General features: G+C 45.8%; 7 protein-coding genes across 7 annotated transcripts; 5 read left to right on the forward strand and 2 right to left on the reverse strand.

Moving 5' to 3' along the window:
* Positions 1-228: 228 nt before the first annotated feature.
* Positions 229-1,947, forward strand: BHQ10_002265 (uncharacterized protein; the record flags this gene model as incomplete). The annotated part of the gene is made up of 4 exons (XM_040874392.1): positions 229-231; positions 290-733; positions 784-980; positions 1,044-1,947. 4 exons carry the CDS (start codon positions 229-231, stop codon positions 1,945-1,947), a joined length of 1,548 nt encoding a protein of 515 aa, XP_040730770.1.
* A 171-nt stretch (positions 1,948-2,118) lies between these two features.
* On the reverse strand, positions 2,119-3,453 carry BHQ10_002266 (uncharacterized protein; the record flags this gene model as incomplete). Its single annotated transcript, XM_040874393.1, has 4 exons — positions 2,119-2,630; positions 2,703-2,980; positions 3,041-3,262; positions 3,317-3,453. 4 exons carry the CDS (start codon positions 3,451-3,453, stop codon positions 2,119-2,121), a joined length of 1,149 nt encoding a protein of 382 aa, XP_040730771.1.
* A 1,663-nt stretch (positions 3,454-5,116) lies between these two features.
* On the forward strand, positions 5,117-6,079 carry BHQ10_002267 (uncharacterized protein; the record flags this gene model as incomplete). The annotated part of the gene is made up of 1 exon (XM_040874394.1): positions 5,117-6,079. The coding sequence occupies one exon, from the start codon at positions 5,117-5,119 to the stop codon at positions 6,077-6,079; it is 963 nt and encodes a 320-aa protein (XP_040730772.1).
* Positions 6,080-7,933: 1,854 nt separating this feature from the next.
* On the forward strand, positions 7,934-10,461 carry BHQ10_002268 (uncharacterized protein; the record flags this gene model as incomplete). Its single annotated transcript, XM_040874395.1, has 4 exons — positions 7,934-8,066; positions 8,142-8,233; positions 8,289-9,028; positions 9,093-10,461. The coding sequence occupies 4 exons, from the start codon at positions 7,934-7,936 to the stop codon at positions 10,459-10,461; spliced, it is 2,334 nt and encodes a 777-aa protein (XP_040730773.1).
* A 1,996-nt stretch (positions 10,462-12,457) lies between these two features.
* Positions 12,458-13,342, reverse strand: BHQ10_002269 (uncharacterized protein; the record flags this gene model as incomplete). The annotated part of the gene is made up of 1 exon (XM_040874396.1): positions 12,458-13,342. One exon carries the CDS (start codon positions 13,340-13,342, stop codon positions 12,458-12,460), a length of 885 nt encoding a protein of 294 aa, XP_040730774.1.
* A 1,912-nt stretch (positions 13,343-15,254) lies between these two features.
* Positions 15,255-16,424, forward strand: BHQ10_002270 (uncharacterized protein; the record flags this gene model as incomplete). The annotated part of the gene is made up of 2 exons (XM_040874398.1): positions 15,255-16,213; positions 16,271-16,424. The coding sequence occupies 2 exons, from the start codon at positions 15,255-15,257 to the stop codon at positions 16,422-16,424; spliced, it is 1,113 nt and encodes a 370-aa protein (XP_040730775.1).
* A 799-nt stretch (positions 16,425-17,223) lies between these two features.
* BHQ10_002271 (uncharacterized protein) lies at positions 17,224-19,072 on the forward strand (the record flags this gene model as incomplete). The annotated part of the gene is made up of 4 exons (XM_040874399.1): positions 17,224-17,855; positions 17,912-18,220; positions 18,271-18,759; positions 18,814-19,072. The coding sequence occupies 4 exons, from the start codon at positions 17,224-17,226 to the stop codon at positions 19,070-19,072; spliced, it is 1,689 nt and encodes a 562-aa protein (XP_040730776.1).
* Positions 19,073-19,262: the final 190 nt, after the last annotated feature.

A 19,262-nucleotide genomic window follows, 5' to 3' on the forward strand; every position in this document is an offset into this window, starting at 1 on the left:
GTTTAGTGGCAGCGACAGAGCAATCACAGAACAATATTCCCAAGGCGGTGAGCGTACCGTAGAGAACAACAAAGCGGGATGATGGCGGACAAGCATACCACATACAACTATTCCGTACCTACAGCTCATCTGGCCTCTTGTCAACGTCCATCTTCTTCAATTAAGCTGTTCTTTGTGCGCGGTGGTCACTTGATTTTTACAGCCTACTCGCATTGAGTCACAGCAATCATGGTCAGTATCCAGACGTGTTTTAATGTCGCAGCAGCTCCTAACACTCCGCCGCACACAGGTTGTTCTCGCAGCCTCGATATGCACCCGCGGGGGAAAGGCAGTACTTTCACGTCAATTCAGAGAAATCGCCCGAACGCGTATCGAAGCCCTGCTCGCATCCTTCCCGAAACTCGCAGACTCGGGTACACAGCATACCACTGTCGAGCAGGACAATGTGCGCTTCGTCTACCAGCCCCTGGACGAGCTATACATCGTACTTATCACCAACCGTCAATCGAACATTTTACAAGACATCGACAGTCTGCACTTGTTCGCTCAAGTAGTCACTAGCATCTGTAAGAGTCTGGATGAGCGGGAAATCACACGAAATGCATTTGAATTGTTGAGCGCCTTCGACGAGTTGGTCACTCTCGGATATAGGGAGAACCTCTCTCTCACTCAGATCAAGACCTTCCTAGAGATGGAGAGTCACGAAGAGAGAATTCAAGAAATCATTGAGAGGGTATGCTATTTATCCTGTCTGTGTCGTATGGAAGTACTAAGAATATGCAGAATAAAGAACTCGAGGCTAGCGAAGAGAGGAAGCGGAAGGCAAAACAATTGGAGCTACAGCGAAAGGAAGCTGCTCGTACCAATCGCGGTATACCATCTCGACCTCCCTCATACCCCATTTATACTCCACCTACCCGACCGGCTGTTACAGAGACCATTGATACCTATGAAGCTGAGAAGAAGAAAACATTTGCCAAGTACGGATACTTCCCGCTTGATTTAACTGCTCGAGTTGACTCATAAATGCTAACTGCTATCAGGCCAATGCCCACCCGCGGCAAGGGTATGCAGCTTGGAAAGAAATCCAAGACTACCGATATCTATGAAAAGGTCCGCGAGGATCTTGGTCCCGAAGTTGAGGAAACAGCCCCTCTCGTTTCTCCACAAGCAGCCACACCAGTCGTGCCGGAATCGCGTGCATCTTTGTCGTCTGAGCGGGCAGGCGTACAAATCACCGTCTCAGAGACCATTTCGGCGAAATTGACCCGAGAGGGTGCATTAAAATCATTCGAGGTCAAGGGTGATCTACAACTTCGTATTTCTGATCCGGCTCTCACCAAACTCAAACTCGACCTACTCACCAACACTAGCCATGGCGCTCAATTTCGCACCCATCCCAATGTGGACAAGGCATTGTTCACTAACTCAAATATTATTCAGTTGAAGGACACAACGAAACGCTTCCCGGCCAATAATGCTATCGGTGTTCTCCGATGGCGCGTCGCCAGCAACGGCTCAGAGCACGCGGACGTTCTTCCCATCACATTCACTGTCTGGGTTAATAAAGGCTCCGACTCGACCACCGTCACTGTCGAATATGAGCTAACCGGTACCGATAACTTGCGGGACGTCTCGGTGACAATGCCATATGGTGCCACGGAACCATCCGTGTCCAGCTTCGATGCCGTCTACGAAGTTGCTGGCGACAGTCTAGAATGGAACATCGGCTCCATCGACACAAGCAATGCTTCGGGCAGCTTTGAATATGAAGTCGTTGACCTCGACGTGGACGAGAATGAATTCTTTCCCATGAGCGTGCACTTCTCCAAGACAGTCCCTTTCGTCGAAGTAGACGTTTCTAGTGTTTCGCTTCTCGAGGAGGGCCAGGAAGTCAATTTCGCGAAAGATGTAAAGAGTGTCTCTGACGGATTTACGATTGAGTAAGATGTGTCTACTTGGGTTGATGAATGAGCCGATTTGCGCGGTGTATGGCTGGTTCTTGTTCTTGTTCATGTCTTCAAGCTCCATAGATGCAAAATTGATGTTGGGGATGCGCACTTAATAATACAAAGTATATTTGAAATTGAGACCGCAGGATTTTGTACTTTTAGGTAGTCACCAATTGCACGCGTCCCAAAAGTCAATAGAGAACGACTCAAGTTCCTGCAGCGGTATCGCCGTAAGAGTAAGCGCATCCCACGACGCCTTCATAGACCTCAGCTTCGACGCCTTGATCGTAAAGTAATCACTACCACCAGAATTATCCGTATCAATACCAACAGCCTCTCTGACTTGTGCATACTTCTTCTCCAGCTCCTGTAAAAAGAAGGAAACATCAACAGTCGAATTGACAAAATCGCGATCCCAGCCTGATTGCTCGCACATCGAAAGCCGGCACAGGCACGCAAAGCAATTGGTCATTTGACCAGTCACCAAGGCTGATAGACCAGGGAACTGATTCGGGTCGACATTCATAAGAGTTGCTCCGTGAGACTTTGTGGCCTGGAGACAAGCAAACAAGCAGTCAAGACGTAGGTTTGGTTGTTCGGTAAATATGTCTGAGGATTGAGAGAGGCCAATTTCGTAGATGCGGAATTCGGTGTAGTAGCGTTCTAGCAGCAGGACCTCTATACATGTAGTGTTGTCAGTAAGGAGCTATAACACGCACGTATCTTATGTAATAGAGAATTTTGACTCACTATTATCCAGTAACCCGCTGGGAATAGATGCTATACATTCACGGAGTTCCGCCTCCAATGACTTGACGTAGAACGAAGCAGGGATAGTGGTATAATGGCCCTGTCGAGTCAAATCTCGAAAAGTAAAATCTATGACCTTTTCTGATATCAACCGAAATTTCACCATCTGAGCCAGTATTAGATCGTTTTCGCATGCTTTCTCTTCCTGTAGGACTCGGAGACAATCATTGAAATGTGACGTCCACCGCAGACTTTGACCCTTTCGCAGCGGAGGAGATCTGAACAACACGGAATCAGTACATTTAGGCTCACTAAACCTTTTACCATTGATAGCTTACAAAGTGCTAAGGAGGAAACAGCCAAGTGACGCTCGTCGCTCCTCCATAGTCGGGACTTTTGCAGCCTGGGAAGGAGAGACAGTTTCCCCTTTGACGGACCTCATGAGGGTGAAACCAATATCCGTCGAATGGGACCGATCCAATTCTAGGTCACACAGAATAGCTATTGCAAGCTGGACGACGCTGGTCAAAATCGACCTATCGAAACCTAGGCGTCGGTCCCTTTGATTTTTAACGATCAGCCCTGAAAAGTGAGAAAGATTTATAGTTTCTTACCATGTGGCAAAAACCAATACTCCCAACAGAAAGTCCAAGTTTCTAGTCCCTCGAACATATGCCTCCACGCCAAACACTTCCTTTACCCTTTTAGAGAGTATGATTTGTTCGTTTGTATTCTTAGAAGCAACGGACATTATACAAAGCCAGAGTATTGGCCTTTCTTGTCGCAGTCGATAGGCTGTCACAGAAAGGGGTATCACTAAGAATGGGAAATTATTGATGAAATTGGTCCGGAAATTGATCAGGTATATCTCTGCGTTTTCCAGACTAGGTTCCAAGGTAGAGTCAATATAGAAGAGATTCACCGGCATTGATGCCACCCTTGTTGAATTCGGTAAGCTAAAAGAATCATGAGAAAGATCAAACCTGGGATGAGGGCTAAGAAGTCTTTCGGAATGGCTGGTGGAGTCCAATGGAGTTGCACCGATGACAGAATCAAAAGACGCCGTATCAGCGCTGGATGAGAGCGGGCCATTTTCGGCAGTCGTTGATTTCAGGAAATCGAAGAGCCCATCTATCTTCTTCTCCAGTCTCTCAACTTTACTTGTGGGTTGTTTGGTAACAACTCTGCGCTTCCTTACTGGAGCTGGTGGTTTACAGTCCTTTTTCATGCGTCGACATCTGCCCAGTCGTTAACATGAATGCCAATTTACTGTCAATGGGAGTCGATAGAAACTAAAAAGTACCTTTCACACTTAGTTCCTGCAGCCACGACAAAAGAACATTTCGTTTTAGCGCGAACACAACTGGCACAAGCGCGAGGAAACTTTTCTGATGTTTGCCTTACATGATTGCCATTGGGGAAAGCAATTGTAGGCATATGTGGATTCATTGTGATGAGAGTCACGGAGCAATCATTTGTCCATTACTTACGTCCGTATCAGAAGCGGTACCTGTAGCGAGTATAAAGAGCAGAATTGATTAATCGCGTTGCCTAATGCTCCTCAATTTGAGGTTTGATCAAAGTATGTCAGATTGAAAGAGGACTCGGGGTCGGGCTGTGAGATAAAACTCCGTTCCCGTTCAGCTAATCTTAGGGTTGGTTATATTAGGGTAGGACTCCCTATCTACATACATGTCCAAGACGATCATGATAGTGGTCCAAAATCTTCTTTTGCGCTTTCCATACATATAATGTATTTATTAGCTGAGAAGATTCTTACATGATCAACTACATGAATGCGTAGTATCGTCTCCAGTAGACCAGCACGTCACGTTCTACACGAGAACTGATTTCTAGACGATCTACAAGCATTGCAAGCAGTATGTATCTCTCAACGGTTAATTTCAATGTTGATTATTGTTTTCATCGCACATAGTTTCCTAGGTATCGCAATACTGATAGTAGTAGCCTCACCTACGATGTGTCTAGATGAAAAATGGACATTAAACACCTAAATCCATAACTATTTGATCCACTATCGGTGGTTGGTCGATAAAGCCATGAGTTAAACCCGCATTTCGTGTCATTTCTGTATGAGCAATGGGCCAATTCTGAGAGATCATTTAGTGGCCAACACTCAGTGATCACATTGGCACATTCGATTCGATGAAGCACGGAGATGGGCTAGATCATCCGGAGTTTAGACTGCTTAACTCCGGTTTCCTATTTCAGTAATTTGGGGGAACGCGGATATTGCGTCGATATGAACGCCACTGTTAGATATGCCTTGTATAATGAATCAATCGATATATGATCCTTGACAAAAAAGCAATCCGAATGATTTTAGAGTTGACACTCACATATTAGAAATTGGGATTGCTTGTACATCTTGGAGACCTTCAGATACATCCACAATGTCATCTAAAGGCTGGCTCGACATCCACGCACATTTCTATCTTCCTCAATCACCCAGTGAAGCAGAGGCACTCGCTAAGGCCTTTCGAGATGTTTGCTTCATGATTGACCGTCCAGTAACGTGGAATGTCCAGTCAATTCTCGACTACAACAACCGTGCAAATATCCAGATGCAGATGCTCTCATACATCCCACAAAACAACCCTGAAAAGCTTATAGCAGCCAATAACTACGCAGCGAGGCTTGTGAAAGAAAATCCGGACCGTTTTGGGCTTCTGGGAGCACTCCCGACTGACGACCCGGACCTGTGTCTAAAAGAGATTGAGCGGTTGACGGCTCTCGACATACCTGCTGATGGCTTCGCGACAAGTACGATTTTCAACGACGTTGGTTTGGGGGATCCCCGTCTTGATCCGGTTTGGAAAGATCTCAATGCTCGCAAAGCAGTTGTGCATATCCATCCAAACGCCGGATCACAGCCATCGCACGGCCGTCCGTCACCAGTAATTGAGGTGGCTTTTGATACAGCGCGAACAGTTGTGGACATGCTCTATAATGGTGTTTTCCGTCGTTATCCGAATATCAAATTTGTCCTAGGCCATTGTGGCGGCGCTCTTCCTGTTTTATCTGGTCGATTGTCATTGCTCGGAACAGAATCGTGGGTGCCTAACCCGAACAAGCTTACAAGGAGGGAAATCGAGCAGCAACTTGGTCGTCTTTATGTTGATACAGCCGCTACTGCAAAGACGGGACTTTCGCCTGCTGTGCAGATGGTGGGTGTTGATCATGTCATATACGGAGCGGACTGTGGAGTGCCATGTTCAACCGAGTTGACCATGGAGGAGAACAAAACTGATGTTCTGGATTGGGAATTGAAGAATGATGTCCCAAAAGGTACAATTTTGACGAACGGGTGGCCGCTATTCCCTCAAGCCGCCATAAGAGCGGGCATAGAATTGTAGTTGTTCATGTGTATCCAACTATTACCCACGTATCTATGGCAATGCAACTTGGGTTTTAGATAAGCCTCAGATGGCGGGAAGCTTCTACAATAAAAATACGTTGGTCGTTGGTTCTGAATGTAAGTCTTTGGAATTTCAAATCTACGTTGTGGCTGCCTTGATTAGTGCATGAAATTGTTCATTAATCATCAGATCAGCAATCGTACATACAAAATGTTTTCTATTATAAATAGGTATATCTGATTACTTGCATCTCAATAGCACTATTAATGAGAATATCATGAGTAGTAAACGACGTCAATATGAGCTGATACTTTATGCCCCAACTAGTCTCAGCAGCATCCTTGGAATACAGGACTTGAATCAGACGGTTCTTGGAAGCTTAATATGCTAACCCATTTATTAAAGGGTAAGCTAATGGCAATTGAGCCAAAAGTGGCTTGGGTTGAGCAACAGGCGTCCTAAGCCTCGCGGCAGCAGTGATTATGCAAACGCGTATCAATCTCTATCAGACCAGACAACACTGGCTTCACTGATCGTACAGTCAGGGAGTTTGTTGTTGCCACAATTATAATTAATAAAAACGCCACAGGCTTTGAGATATATCGTGGAATCCTACAGATTTTAGGTCTCAGACGCGTCATAGATGAGGTTGACATGACCTTGAAGATATTGACACCTTAACAAATGGAGATCGCCCCTATGGATCGACCAAGAATAACAAGGTAAAAGAGAATACTTGGTAAATCTTACTGATGTAGATCAGAGAACACAAAACTCTGCATAAAGCTAATTGACAGCCGGAAGCTTCGGTCAGTCTTGGCCAACACATGGCATGATATGGTGCCCTAAAAGATCCAATTCTTTTCATTCAACTTCTCCCGCATACCTCATGCAATATGGTGTATGTCAATGAGAATCAAATTGATAGGACACCGCAGTACTTATCCTTGCCACAAAATTTGCCTCTCACAGCACATAAATGCAGATGTATCGAACGGATAACCACTCCGAAAGCTCACCACAACTATTCACGTTCTAGCCCAACAATTGACTTCAAGTCCATATTTGGGATTGGTAAATTGCTGCTTAGATAATCTACGATGTTTTCAGTTAGGTGAGTCTTGTGGTCGCACCTGATTTCCGATTGTTCGCCGTCAGGAGTGCTTTCTCTGGGTTGCCTCGTGGTAAGTCGAAGAAGTATGAGGAGTTTTTCTTATCTGCATAGTTGGTAGCCTTTACTCTCTTATGACGCACCTTTGAGTAAGAAAGTCACTGAGTAAGATGAAAAAAATATCAACATCCTTTGGACAATTTTAAACGATCGATGTAGCAGTTTCTCAATGATCCAGACTCAGAGCATGAGTCAATGGCCTGTAACACACTACACTCAATCTCTGGATTCACGATCCATTTTGACCAGTCTCTGAAAGTGGCTAGACTGCCATCAATACTTATTTCCTGTTCAGGGGCTACCCAAATCGAGTCAATGTCCATCGATGATTGCCGCAGGCAATCTGCAATTCTCACCTTATAAGGTTTTACCCCAAATTGGGACCATTACAACCTATGATATGGATGGATTGGGATATCAAAGATGGCAAATGCAACCAACTTGCTATACACTTCCATATCAAGAATCCGATCTATGCAGTGCTTCCTCAGCTACAGTAAGTTCTCCCAGGAACCATACTGCCTTAGAAAGATGTGGTGTTGTATGGCTAAGCGTACAATTTGACCAGGATGACCGACATTCTCCTCAGAAAGAAACCGAAACAAAGAAAATGGCTATTCCTCGACTACCTGAAGGAACAGAAGCCTCACTCAGCTCCTTAGGACGATTTCACCGTCGTCATGTTCGTCGAGCATGCGAGTCATGCAGGCAGAGAAAGACAAAATGCACAGGGGATAAGTCCGGGTGCCGCAATTGTAGGGAAGCAGGAATCATATGCTGCTACACTGATGGGAAAAGGGAGAAGTCAAAGAGGTGTGTTGCCTCAACTGTCCTTCCATACTCACACAACACTAAGGATACCTGAAAGACAACTTGCAACTCTATCAGCCAAGGTCCAAACATATGAGGAGGTAATTAGGAAAATGAGCTCACGTTTTGGAGTCTCGGACGAACAGCTGATGAGCAATGCGATATCCTCTGTATGTCTGACAGCTTCGATGATTGTGTTATCCACCTAATCCCAAACAACAACAGGACCCAAAGCAAGCTATCCTTGGAGATCAATCTGATGATGGATCAACATTTACCAAGGGCCGCTCTATCCTTGCTGGTGATGGTTCTCAACGCCGGTCACAGTCGCCGTCTGCCAGATCATTTGCTGGTACCGACCGAGTTGAAGAGGACTTTAACAAGGACAGCAAATCTCGAGCTACCGGATATATTGGGAACAGCTCGGAGATGTTTTGGCTGCAGAAACTACGCAAAAAGGTCAATGGTGATGTTCCAGAGACGGGCCAGTCATCTCCTCCTCTAACGCCCCCGAAAAAAAATGATGACGGCCTCATTGCTTCAATAAATTTCTATGCAGATAACAAGGATTTTGACTTGACCGAAGAAGTACAAGCAGCAGCAATGCCTCCAAAAGAAACCGCAACCCAACTTCTTCGGGCATATCTCAGGTCTATTCACCCTTCGTTTCCAATCATAGGAAAGTCTACTTTCCAATCACAATACAATATGTTTTTCAGTCAGCCAGGAGCCAAGCCTGGCAACAAGTGGTTGGCTATATTAAACCTGATCTTTGCTACATCGGCTGTGTATGCACGGCTCGTTGGAGCAGATTGGAAGATGGAATTGGAGCATCATAGCGTGTATTTTAAGAGAGCGCGGATATTGAGCATACGTGATACTTTTTTTGATCACCCGGACTTGCAGCAACTACAGATCGAAGGACTGACATCTTTCTACCTCCTTGCAATCGGGCAAGTCAACCGGTAGGTATGAGGACCTGTGTATGTCAGGTGTTCATCTCGATACTAACAGCTCAAATTCCTTCAGATCATGGAAGATTTCCGGCAGTGCAGTCAGAGGCGCAATATCTCTTGGGCTCCACCTTCGAAATATAGGAACAACAACTTCAGACACATCAAAGGAGATACGATATCGTGTCTGGTGGTCGTTGTACACTCTGGACCACATGTTGAACGTCATAACTGGTCGACCATCGTGCATCATTGATGGCGCCTGCACAACCCCTATTCCAATTCCTTTTGATGAAAACGACTTCCAAAAGCCAGAGGCCGCTCAGATGCTGAGTAACCATACTCGAAAGGGGTCATGGATACAGGACTGGAAACCATCATCTTCCAGCCTGCCCAGTCCATCTCAAAATGGTGAATGTTCAGCTGACAACACCGTTGTAATTAAAACCGAAACAGAATCCGACGGCATCGATTGGCTGAAAACATTACCAATAACTATGTCGCTGTACTTTTTTTATCTTGCTACACTTGCTTCTATCTCCAAACGGGCCAACTTGAAGCTCTACAGTGGCGAAGCAACGCAGGCACCCTGGACAAGCCTTGAATTTACCATTCAGAGCCTGACTATGGAAATTGATGTATGGCTTGCTACTGTACCTGAAGCATTTGATTTTAGGGTCTTCTCCACGGATAAATCAACGATAACTCAGAAAATGGGACTGGCTTTCGCATACTACAGCACCAAAATTTCGATCAGCAGGCCTTGTCTCTGTCAGCTTGAGAAAGATTGCCAGAGCGATGGCGTCTATGAGTTTTGCAGTAAGACTGCTGCTGAATGTGTTGACGCTGCCACCCAAATGATCAACATGCTGCCTGCAACCATGGAAGCAAGCGCCTTGTACAAAATTTCTCCATGGTGGTGTACGCTCCATTATATTATGCAAGCCACCACAGTGCTCCTTTTGGAATTGTCATTTCGAGCTGAACATGTTCCAGAAAGGGCAGTTGAAGTATCACAAGCCTTGAAAAAGGCAGTCAAATGGTTGTTCGAACTTTCTCATTCGAGTGACTCTGCTCATCGTGCATGGAAGCTTAGCGACGAATACCTGCACAATCTAGCGCCGCCACTGAATCTTGACATCAGTGACCTCCCAGATAGTGAGATACTTATGGATTCATCAAACAATTTTGTCTCGGTATTAGAGAACTCTTTGCTAGATCATCAGGTCCCAACACTCATGCCGTACCTGGAGACGGACCCCTTGGGCTTCCTTGACACACAGCAGACAGAAAGCGAGACTCAGGGCTCATTACAGAATAACGCTTTCGACGACTTTCTGCCCTACGACCCGAATACTGGGCAGATCACCGGTTCATTCTTCCCATCATCAGCATCAGATATTGACATGGACTTCGCTCATATGTGGGAAAACTCCGCATTTTGATCGAGGATTTCCATCCATTCTTGTACAATCATTCAGCTCTTCACATTACACGGAAACCTACATAATCTTGTATTCTGTCATTATGCAAGTCAATATATGTATATTCGCAGATCATAGAGGTCGCTCCTAAAATGATTTTTTTTGCCTCCAATGACTTCGGTCTATGTACATCGAACTTTCTGATATCTCTATGTAGCCATGACATGAATACCAATGGTCTAGGTAATGAACGTATATAATTCTCTACAACTTATTGATGGCTTAGACAGTCTTTGGATCCCTTAATAGAGTGCAATTGTAGCTGAATGAGGTTCATCTTCGTTCATGAAGTCAATTTAAGAACCGAAGCCAGACCGTACCTGATCGGCCCGCGGATGCAACACAAACTATCTGGAATTGGCCTCACCCTTTCACCATGGAAACGAAATCCGGAGTCTAGACCAGTCTAGACAACAACGAAACAGTCTAGACTTGAAGATTAATAAGTCCCTGAAGCTTAAACTGCGCATTGCTCTATTTAGGAAGGGGTTAAGGGCTTGTGGAATGCTATGGATGAGAGGGATCGATCGATGGCTGAAAATAGACAGACAATGTTAATGGAGAGACGGCATTCGACATATACGCCTTTCTAGATGATCATACTGCTGATGTAGGCAAGGACATTCTTGAAGTAATGACCACCGATCTAGGTAGCTCAAGTTGATATGTGGATGTACATAAAGTGATACCTAGATCTCTGGAGGCAAATCACACGCCGAACAGCTGTGGTTGAACCATTGACCCAGGGACGAGGGTTTGATTCATTGGATTGAGAGCAACTGACTTCACGTATAAGGATCTAATTGGGCCATCAGCGCCGATAGGCATCGAAACTACACAGTGAATAAGACCGAAAAAAACGTATTTTTGATCGCGCTCTGACTTAGCCTTTTCGGCTTTGGCTCGCTTCTTTAGCGGATGTCGTCAACCAGTAAAGAATTGAAGTCTATTTGACTCTGTGGATGTCATTAATTAACTCATTTCAGTCTACATGAATTGGCAAAATGAAGGTTGAATATATCAACTTTCCCAATTTCTTTTCTTAGCCGTGAAAAAGAATCTTGCCTCTTCTCTCTGCTGCTGTATAACTTTACCTGGTGACGTAGTGCTCAGCGCCAGCGTTGTGCCATTGTTGTTTAATGTAGTAGCAGAGAGCTTTGAAGTTCTTATGATGTCGATATATGACCTTGGTTTGCTCTTCCGGATTCCCACAATCTTTGCTCCGCGTATATCGACTTCTTCGGCTCTTGATAGACCAGAAGACCTCCATGAATCCAGGTTGGTCTTTGTTTCTGTAGCACGCGTGCTCGACTTCCACATAGTCACGTCCGTTAGACCTATAAGAGCTCTCCGGTGACCGACAAATCCATCAATACAATCTAGTACTGGCAGTAAACGCCGCCGGATTCCGCAACCGGTGTGATTGTTGTCGATTTGATAGTCGGGAATTTGCCGCAAGGACGAGGTGATTGATAGTATATCAGTAGACGTTACACTTGCCGTGCGATCGAATTCGTCTTGATGGTGTTTTTTTTCGTCCCCTAATGGTAGATTCACGTGGTTCTCGTCTTCCCCTCCATTATGATCATCGTCATCCTCCTCTTCATCTGAGCCATTGTCGTAGCCAGGGTCAATTAATGTAGAACCTATAAATATGGTTTTCGATCGCATTGTGAAGAACCGAACCATTTCACCGAGATGAAATGAATCGCAAGCCTTGGAATTGTCGAACCCCCAACGGCATTGGAAGGGCCTAACGTTTGATGAAACGGCAGTTATAATCATACTCTGCTTCGGCTGAGGCCTGTTGTGCTCGGCATCATCTTCCAATGCACCGTATACGCGTAAAAAATGGGCTTGTAGATCCGTTATTGTGTTCATTATACATTGTCGTCGGTAATACAACTCTTCTGTTCGGTCATGGCTATTAGCTGAATGCCCTAACATATATGTGAGGTTAGAACGTACCTTCTATTCCATTATCAAAATACGACCAACGATGTCTGCCAGACTTGTTGATTCCGATACCGCCATCTGACCATCTGGCGGACCCAGCCAACACTAAAGCATGTGAAGCTACCCGAAATATTGTATCGTGTTGTATGAACATTGCTATGTATATAATTTGCCGAAGCCTTTCGTCACTAAGCTTCAGTAAAGATGAAGCGAACACCTCAAATGACTGAATACCCTTTATAGAAGGCCGGTAATTCACGTGCTTCAGAGCATCATTAACCACATCTGACGAGCTGAAAAGATCAGCAATCTCTATCAAGCCAGCAATCATCGGAACGGATTGGTGAACGATATCTGTTCCCATTATAGTGTCGAGATCAACATCATAGGCAGATAGTAGTACTTTGAGAAACAGCTCGAGACTCTCTATCCGATGTTTACCCATCAAACGGGTCAAATTCAACCCAACTAGCGGCAAACGCTCCGTTGATTCAATCGCGAAACCATCGGCGACTCTAGTATCACGTGTAGTCGCTGATGATCCCTTTGATCGAGACTTGCTTTCGACAAAACGCCTGCCTTCGGAAAACTTGTTTGGGTCCAATAATGCAGAGAAGAAGGGACTATTCTCTCTCAGCCTATCGCTGGAGACCTGCCAACGGTAGTGCGTGGTGGCTTTGCGTGAGTCGGTATCAACATATTCTAGGATAGCGTCGCCATCTCGAGTCAAGATTTTATGAATGATCTTCGACCCATTTTCGGCGATCTCTAAGCCACGATAGCCAGATGTCACATTTGCCGAAGCAGACACACTATCCCGCTTTTGTGATGAATTCGCTGAATGCCTGGCCGAATGGCTGGGAAGGGGTGGAAAGTCAGACTCCATGCTGCCAGTGCAGTCCCGGTAGTTTGAAAGACGAGTCGATACCCCTAACAAAAAGTCTTCCTTTCCCAAGTTGGTTTGCAATCATCAAGTGTGAGGACGTTCCTGAATACATGTCCAGTCGGATTCGGCGGGAGCAGGGCTCTACTCTGTGTGTTCCACCTTCATTTCGTGCTTTTGATGATAAACTCCATGTAAACTCTGTTCTGCAGAGCAGATGATTTTAATTTCTGAGACTAATCATGATATGGGCGTTATCTCTGTTGTCTTAAAAAGAGAATGAAAAGAGAAGTAAGAGACAGAAAGTAAAGTTGTCGCCACTCCGCCGCCACGTGGTCCGTGCACTATCAAAAATACAACCCTAACCCTGCTTGAATTTCAGATATCCAGACATTTCCAACGCTTGACTGTTGAATAAGGGATATTTGAATAGATGATGAGCAAACAAGAAGCAGAGGCACGAGCATCTCAGAGCGGGTGCCTCCTGTTAAGCCTTATAGAATACATCTCCCAATCATAGCCATTTCGGCCCTTGCTGGATCACTGTGATGCTGCTGTCGGGCAATAGCCTTCTGCAATAAGCCCCTGTATGTAGCTTTCTATCTATTCCTGATAGTTTAAAACCTGTTAAGACTTACATTAGAGACTGCTTCAGCAACAGTAAATCTATCCAGATATTTTCGTGTTTCACCTTCATTTAGTGCTTTTGATGATAGACTCCATGTAAACTCTGTTCTGAGACCGAAGGATAGATGGGTTGACACTGAGACCAGGTGGTAGCACCGTCAAAGCAAGAGACTCCAGTCTGTCTCGAGCGATAGTGTCCAGTCCTAGTTTTCCGTCACCACTTGCATCATATATCAAATAGCCAGTGGCATCTGCAAGATGAAGCGTCTGGTATTTTCGGTCCTCAAGACGGAGATCATAGTTCGCTTGAACTCGGAAAAGGCAGTATCTTTATTCCATGTGATATGCATAGCTTTCTATTTTGCTCATCGGCGAGTGTGGGGATGAAGATAGCCCAGTGGGCAGGTCTAGCACCGTTAGAATAGGCGGCAAGATAGATTGCGGGCGCTCGGAGAATGAGACATCGTTCTTGATCGAGAGTAAAAAGTCCAAATGTCCGCACGAATTGAGGCCCCAGTTAAAATTCAACCGTAGATCATAGATTCAGATCAGTCAGTGGCAATTGGCATTCCAGTCTCTAGAAATTTGTTTGAATACATTGTCAGGCAGAATAATTCATCAAGTGCCGAGAAGTGGCGCGTAAAACGCGGTCATCCGTTCAGAAGCGAGAGCCTGGCTCATCTCAAAAGCTTGGCGCAATGGCTCGGATTATTGTATCTGAGTGCAGTAGCGAATATTGACTATTGACATCGTGAAAAGAAATTATTTTGATATTGGGAAGGAGTATTGGAAAAATTTCAGGTGATCGGGCATCACATTACCCTATACAAAACATTACCAAACAGCCAAGCCCCCATTAGGATGATCTCCTTTTTATTTAGGTGGTAATTTTGTTCCGACAAGTAGAAAGGGTTAAGTTAGGATCTCCCGTAGAAAGTCAATGACTAAGCAAGTTGGCCCCTGAATTCCAATCGCCACATCACGTGCATGCAAATCGTATGACTGCCGGAAGAAAAAAATGCATTCAAGGAGACATCTCCAGTTTCGTTGAGCCTTCACACCAGTCAACCATATTGCTCGTTTTCAATAAATTAACAAGGTTGTCCAAGTCACGCCACCTTGAGCTCTGCGAACCGGGCTATCCGTTATCGTTGATTAAAGACCTCGTTCCTTCCGCCTCAATCTTGCCGCCTAATTTCTCGTTCCGGATTTTTTTGCATGCTGTTTTGCGCCACGCTTTGATTCCTCGTCATCGCAGTCATCTCTATCCAGTCCTTTACAGTCCATCATGCCCGGAAAGACTCTCCCGTCATTTACGGAGGCCGAAGTGCGATCCCACAACTCCAGCAAATCCTGCTATGTGACAATCGATTCAAAAGTTTACGATGTGACCGATTTTCTCGAGGGCCATCCAGCAGGAGAGGAAGTGATACTGGAATGGGCAGGAAAGGATATCAAGAATATACTAAAGGATGGAAGCTCTCACGAACATTCCGACTCTGCTTACGATATCTTGGACGAGTATCATATCGGTTTTCTGTCCAATGTAGTCTCCAAGTCTGAGTCTTCTCAGGCCAATGGCAACTCGCAGGCTATTTATGAGAAGACCGGCATGGCAAACGAGAACGATCTTTCCATCGAGACCGATATTGCGTCCGATTACAAGACGCATAAATTCTTGGATTTGTCTAAGCCTTTGTTTCCTCAGATCTGGTTTGGCGGTTTCTCGAAGGAATTCTACCTTGATCAAGTCCATCGACCACGGCACTATAAGGGAGGGGAGTCTGCGCCCTTGTTTGGAAACTTTCTGGAACCCCTTTCGAAGACTCCCTGGTATGTTATACCTATTTTGTGGGTGCCTTGCGTCGCATATGGTACTATGATCGGTGCCGCTGGCTTGAACAATTCTACTGCTTCCGTCGGATACTTTGTGCTTGGCCTTTTTGTGTGGACTTTGCTGGAATATGGAATGCACCGCTTTTTGTTCCACATTGACAAGTGGCTTCCTGACAACCGGGTTGGGATTACTGCTCACTTCCTGCTACACGGCATTCACCACTATTTGCCTATGGACAAGTATCGCTTAGTCATGCCCCCAACACTGTTTGTGGCACTTGCTCTCCCATTCTGGAAAGTTGCGCATACGATCCTTTACTTTAACTGGTATGCCGGACTTCTCGGATACTGCGGGGGCGTCGCTGGTTATATCATGTATGACATGACACACTACTTCCTCCACCATCGCAAGTGAGTTATCTCCATGAATGCCATATTGTTGGACGATGTGCTAATAGTTTAACGCAGTCTTCCTGCTTATTACAAGCAGTTGAAGCAGTACCATCTTCAACACCACTTCGCCGATTTTGAGAATGGATATGGCGTTACTAGCCGGTTTTGGGATCGTGTATTCGGCACCGAGCTAGAGTTGCCTCCTCCAAAGGTCATCAAAACCCAGTAGACAGGAACCCTACCGGCCCATCGCCTTCCTCAACTCTTCTCCGGTGTCTGTACGCTGTTGATTTTACTTTACGCTAATAATACTAATGCCCCTTGTTTATACGATTACTTATCATTTCCTGGCCGCCTTTGTACAGTTTCTCCATTGTCGTCGATGCAGTATATTTTCATGTTTCAAGATACTTGGCGGCTCATCAACGTGCGTTCGAGAGTTTGCCTTAGCACGATCAAAAGCCAGGTACATACAGTTCTAGTCATGTTGCTTGCTAGCAATGACTGGATATCCATCATGGGTGGCGTTCATTGCTTGTTATAATTTCCTAGGAGCTCATCAAATCAATATATCTGATGATCCTCAAAATCAATCAATCAATCATAACCAATCTTTTCGTAGCCGTAACTACTCATTTACTAGGTACAATTGATAAGAATCACGGAATCTGGCATCCAGGCAGAAACTAAGTATGATTGGCTATCGAGACACCAAGGCCTCGCCAAGATGTCTCTTCACGTGACTGCAGATTCTACTAGTCCGCCGGTTTTGTCGATGTCCATCACGGTTCTTCACCAAATTTCTATCATCACCTTTTGCAGACTCAACTGCTACATAAAGGAATATTGAGCCCTCACAATATTAGATAAATAACTCTGAAGTGGCTTGTCGGACTATTGCAAATAGAAGGGKTCGCACACCACGCCAGATCTCACTTTCTTCTCTAACAGCCTAGAAAAGTGACCCAACCTCCCGCTCCTGTTGGTTTTCTAAACGTTCACCAGAAAGCCTTTTTTACATCACCATCATGTCAGGTCTCGACGTTGAAGCCCTTCTCGAGTCGACAGCTGCTTCCCTCAACGAAGCGGCGGACAAAGATCGCGAAGCCCGCTCAAAAGTTGACTCACACGATCGCCATGACCGTGATCGCTCCAGAGATAAAGATCGCCGACGCAAAGATCGGAGCCGCGACCGCCGCCGTGACCGGGACGACAAGGATGATGATCTAAGAAGCGAGCATGGCAGTGCTAACGGAAGCCATAGAAGCAGACGCAGAAGCCGCAGCCGTCGCCGTGACCGCCACGGTGATCGTTCCGGAGGCGACTACTACCGCGGCGGAGGCCGTGCTCGCACGAGGTCACGCTCTCCCGACGATGATAGATATTACCGTCCGAGTGGTGGACGCTCTCGACGAGACGACCGTGATGATGAGAGACCTGCCCGCCGGGAACGCGACAGAAGACGTAGCAGAAGCCACGGCCACCGCAGTAAGACGCCAGAAGAAGAGCTAAACGAAGATGAACGCGACAAACGTACTGTATTCGTTCAACAACTCGCTGCTCGTTTGAGGACCAAGGAACTCATTGCGTTCTTCGAAAAGGTGGGACCCGTCAAAGAAGCCCAGATTGTGAAGGATCGCGTGAGTGGCAGGTCGAAAGGGTTAGTCTTCTATCTCCCAACATAATACAGTAAAGCGAATGCTAACTTTGATCCAGTGTCGGCTATGTCGAATTCAAGGACGAATCATCTGTTCCACTTGCCATTCAACTCACCGGCCAAAAACTTCTAGGAATTCCTATTATTGCTCAATTGACTGAGGCGGAGAAAAATCGACTGGCCCGCAATCCCGAAGCTAGCAGTGGGCAATCGGCATCGGCGCCGTTTCACAGGTTGTATGTTGGTAACATTCATTTCAGTATCACTGAGAATGATATCCAGAATGTTTTTGAACCATTCGGCGAACTCGAATTCGTCCAACTTCAGAAAGACGAAACCGGTCGCAGCCGTGGTTATGGGTTTGTCCAGTAAGCACTACATGGCCACATTCATTTCTCATTTACTAACTTATGTTTAGATTTCGCGATCCTAACCAGGCAAGAGAAGCGTTGGAAAAAATGAACGGGTTTGATCTTGCCGGTAGACCCATTCGCGTCGGCCTTGGAAACGATAAGTTCACTCCTGAGTCGACAGCCAATCTTCTACAACGTTTCCAGGGACGAGAACAAAACCAACAATTTCAGGGCTCTCTTTTCTCTGGCCACGGCGGCCGTGGTGCACAAGCTGGAGGTACTCCTAGCAATTTCGATCGTGCAGGTGGCCGAGACACAGACAAAGGAACAGGCGGAGCAAGCGCTCTTGATGACACAGATGTTGCCGGTGTGAACTTCAACAATTATAGCAGAGATGCATTGATGAGGAAACTTGCGAGAACAGATGAACCCGAGCCTTCTGCAGACGAAAAGTTGCAGCCGTTACGACCCAAGACAGAGCCCAAACCATTGCCAGTTAATGTCAATATGGCAAGCCGCTGTGTCTTGCTTCGGAATATGTTTGACCCTAACGAGTAAGTCCAAAAACTATCTTTTTGATTTGAGCAGAATGCTAACAACGATAATAGGGAAGAGGGTGAAGCCTGGATCAAGGAGTTAGAAGACGACGTTCGCGCTGAATGTGAGGAGAAATACGGTCATGTTGTTCACATATCTTTAGATCCGAACTCGCAAGGAGACATCTATCTCAAATTCGACCGCGTCCAAGGAGGCGAGAACGCCATCAAAGGTCTCAACGGACGATTCTTTGGCGGCAGACAAATCAGCGCTCAGCCTGTTGTTGATGCAGTCTACAGCAGTCTTTTCTCCCGCACCAAAGCCATCTAATCGATCATCAAACTCACAAGATTCACCCACCACACACAAGACAACTCGAAAGAAGTCGTTACATTAGACTTGGCCGACTGCCTCGCTTGGTAGGTTTTTTGATTCTAACCTATGGGTAGGATTCAATCAACTCCCTCACAGCTTCTTGCTGCGCGGTTGGCCTCTCTTGCCCTTCACTTCAAAAGGACGA

This window comes from Talaromyces amestolkiae (genome assembly GCF_001896365.1).
Source record: "Talaromyces amestolkiae strain CIB chromosome Unknown scaffold3.1, whole genome shotgun sequence".
Classification (NCBI taxonomy): domain Eukaryota; kingdom Fungi; phylum Ascomycota; class Eurotiomycetes; order Eurotiales; family Trichocomaceae; genus Talaromyces; species Talaromyces amestolkiae.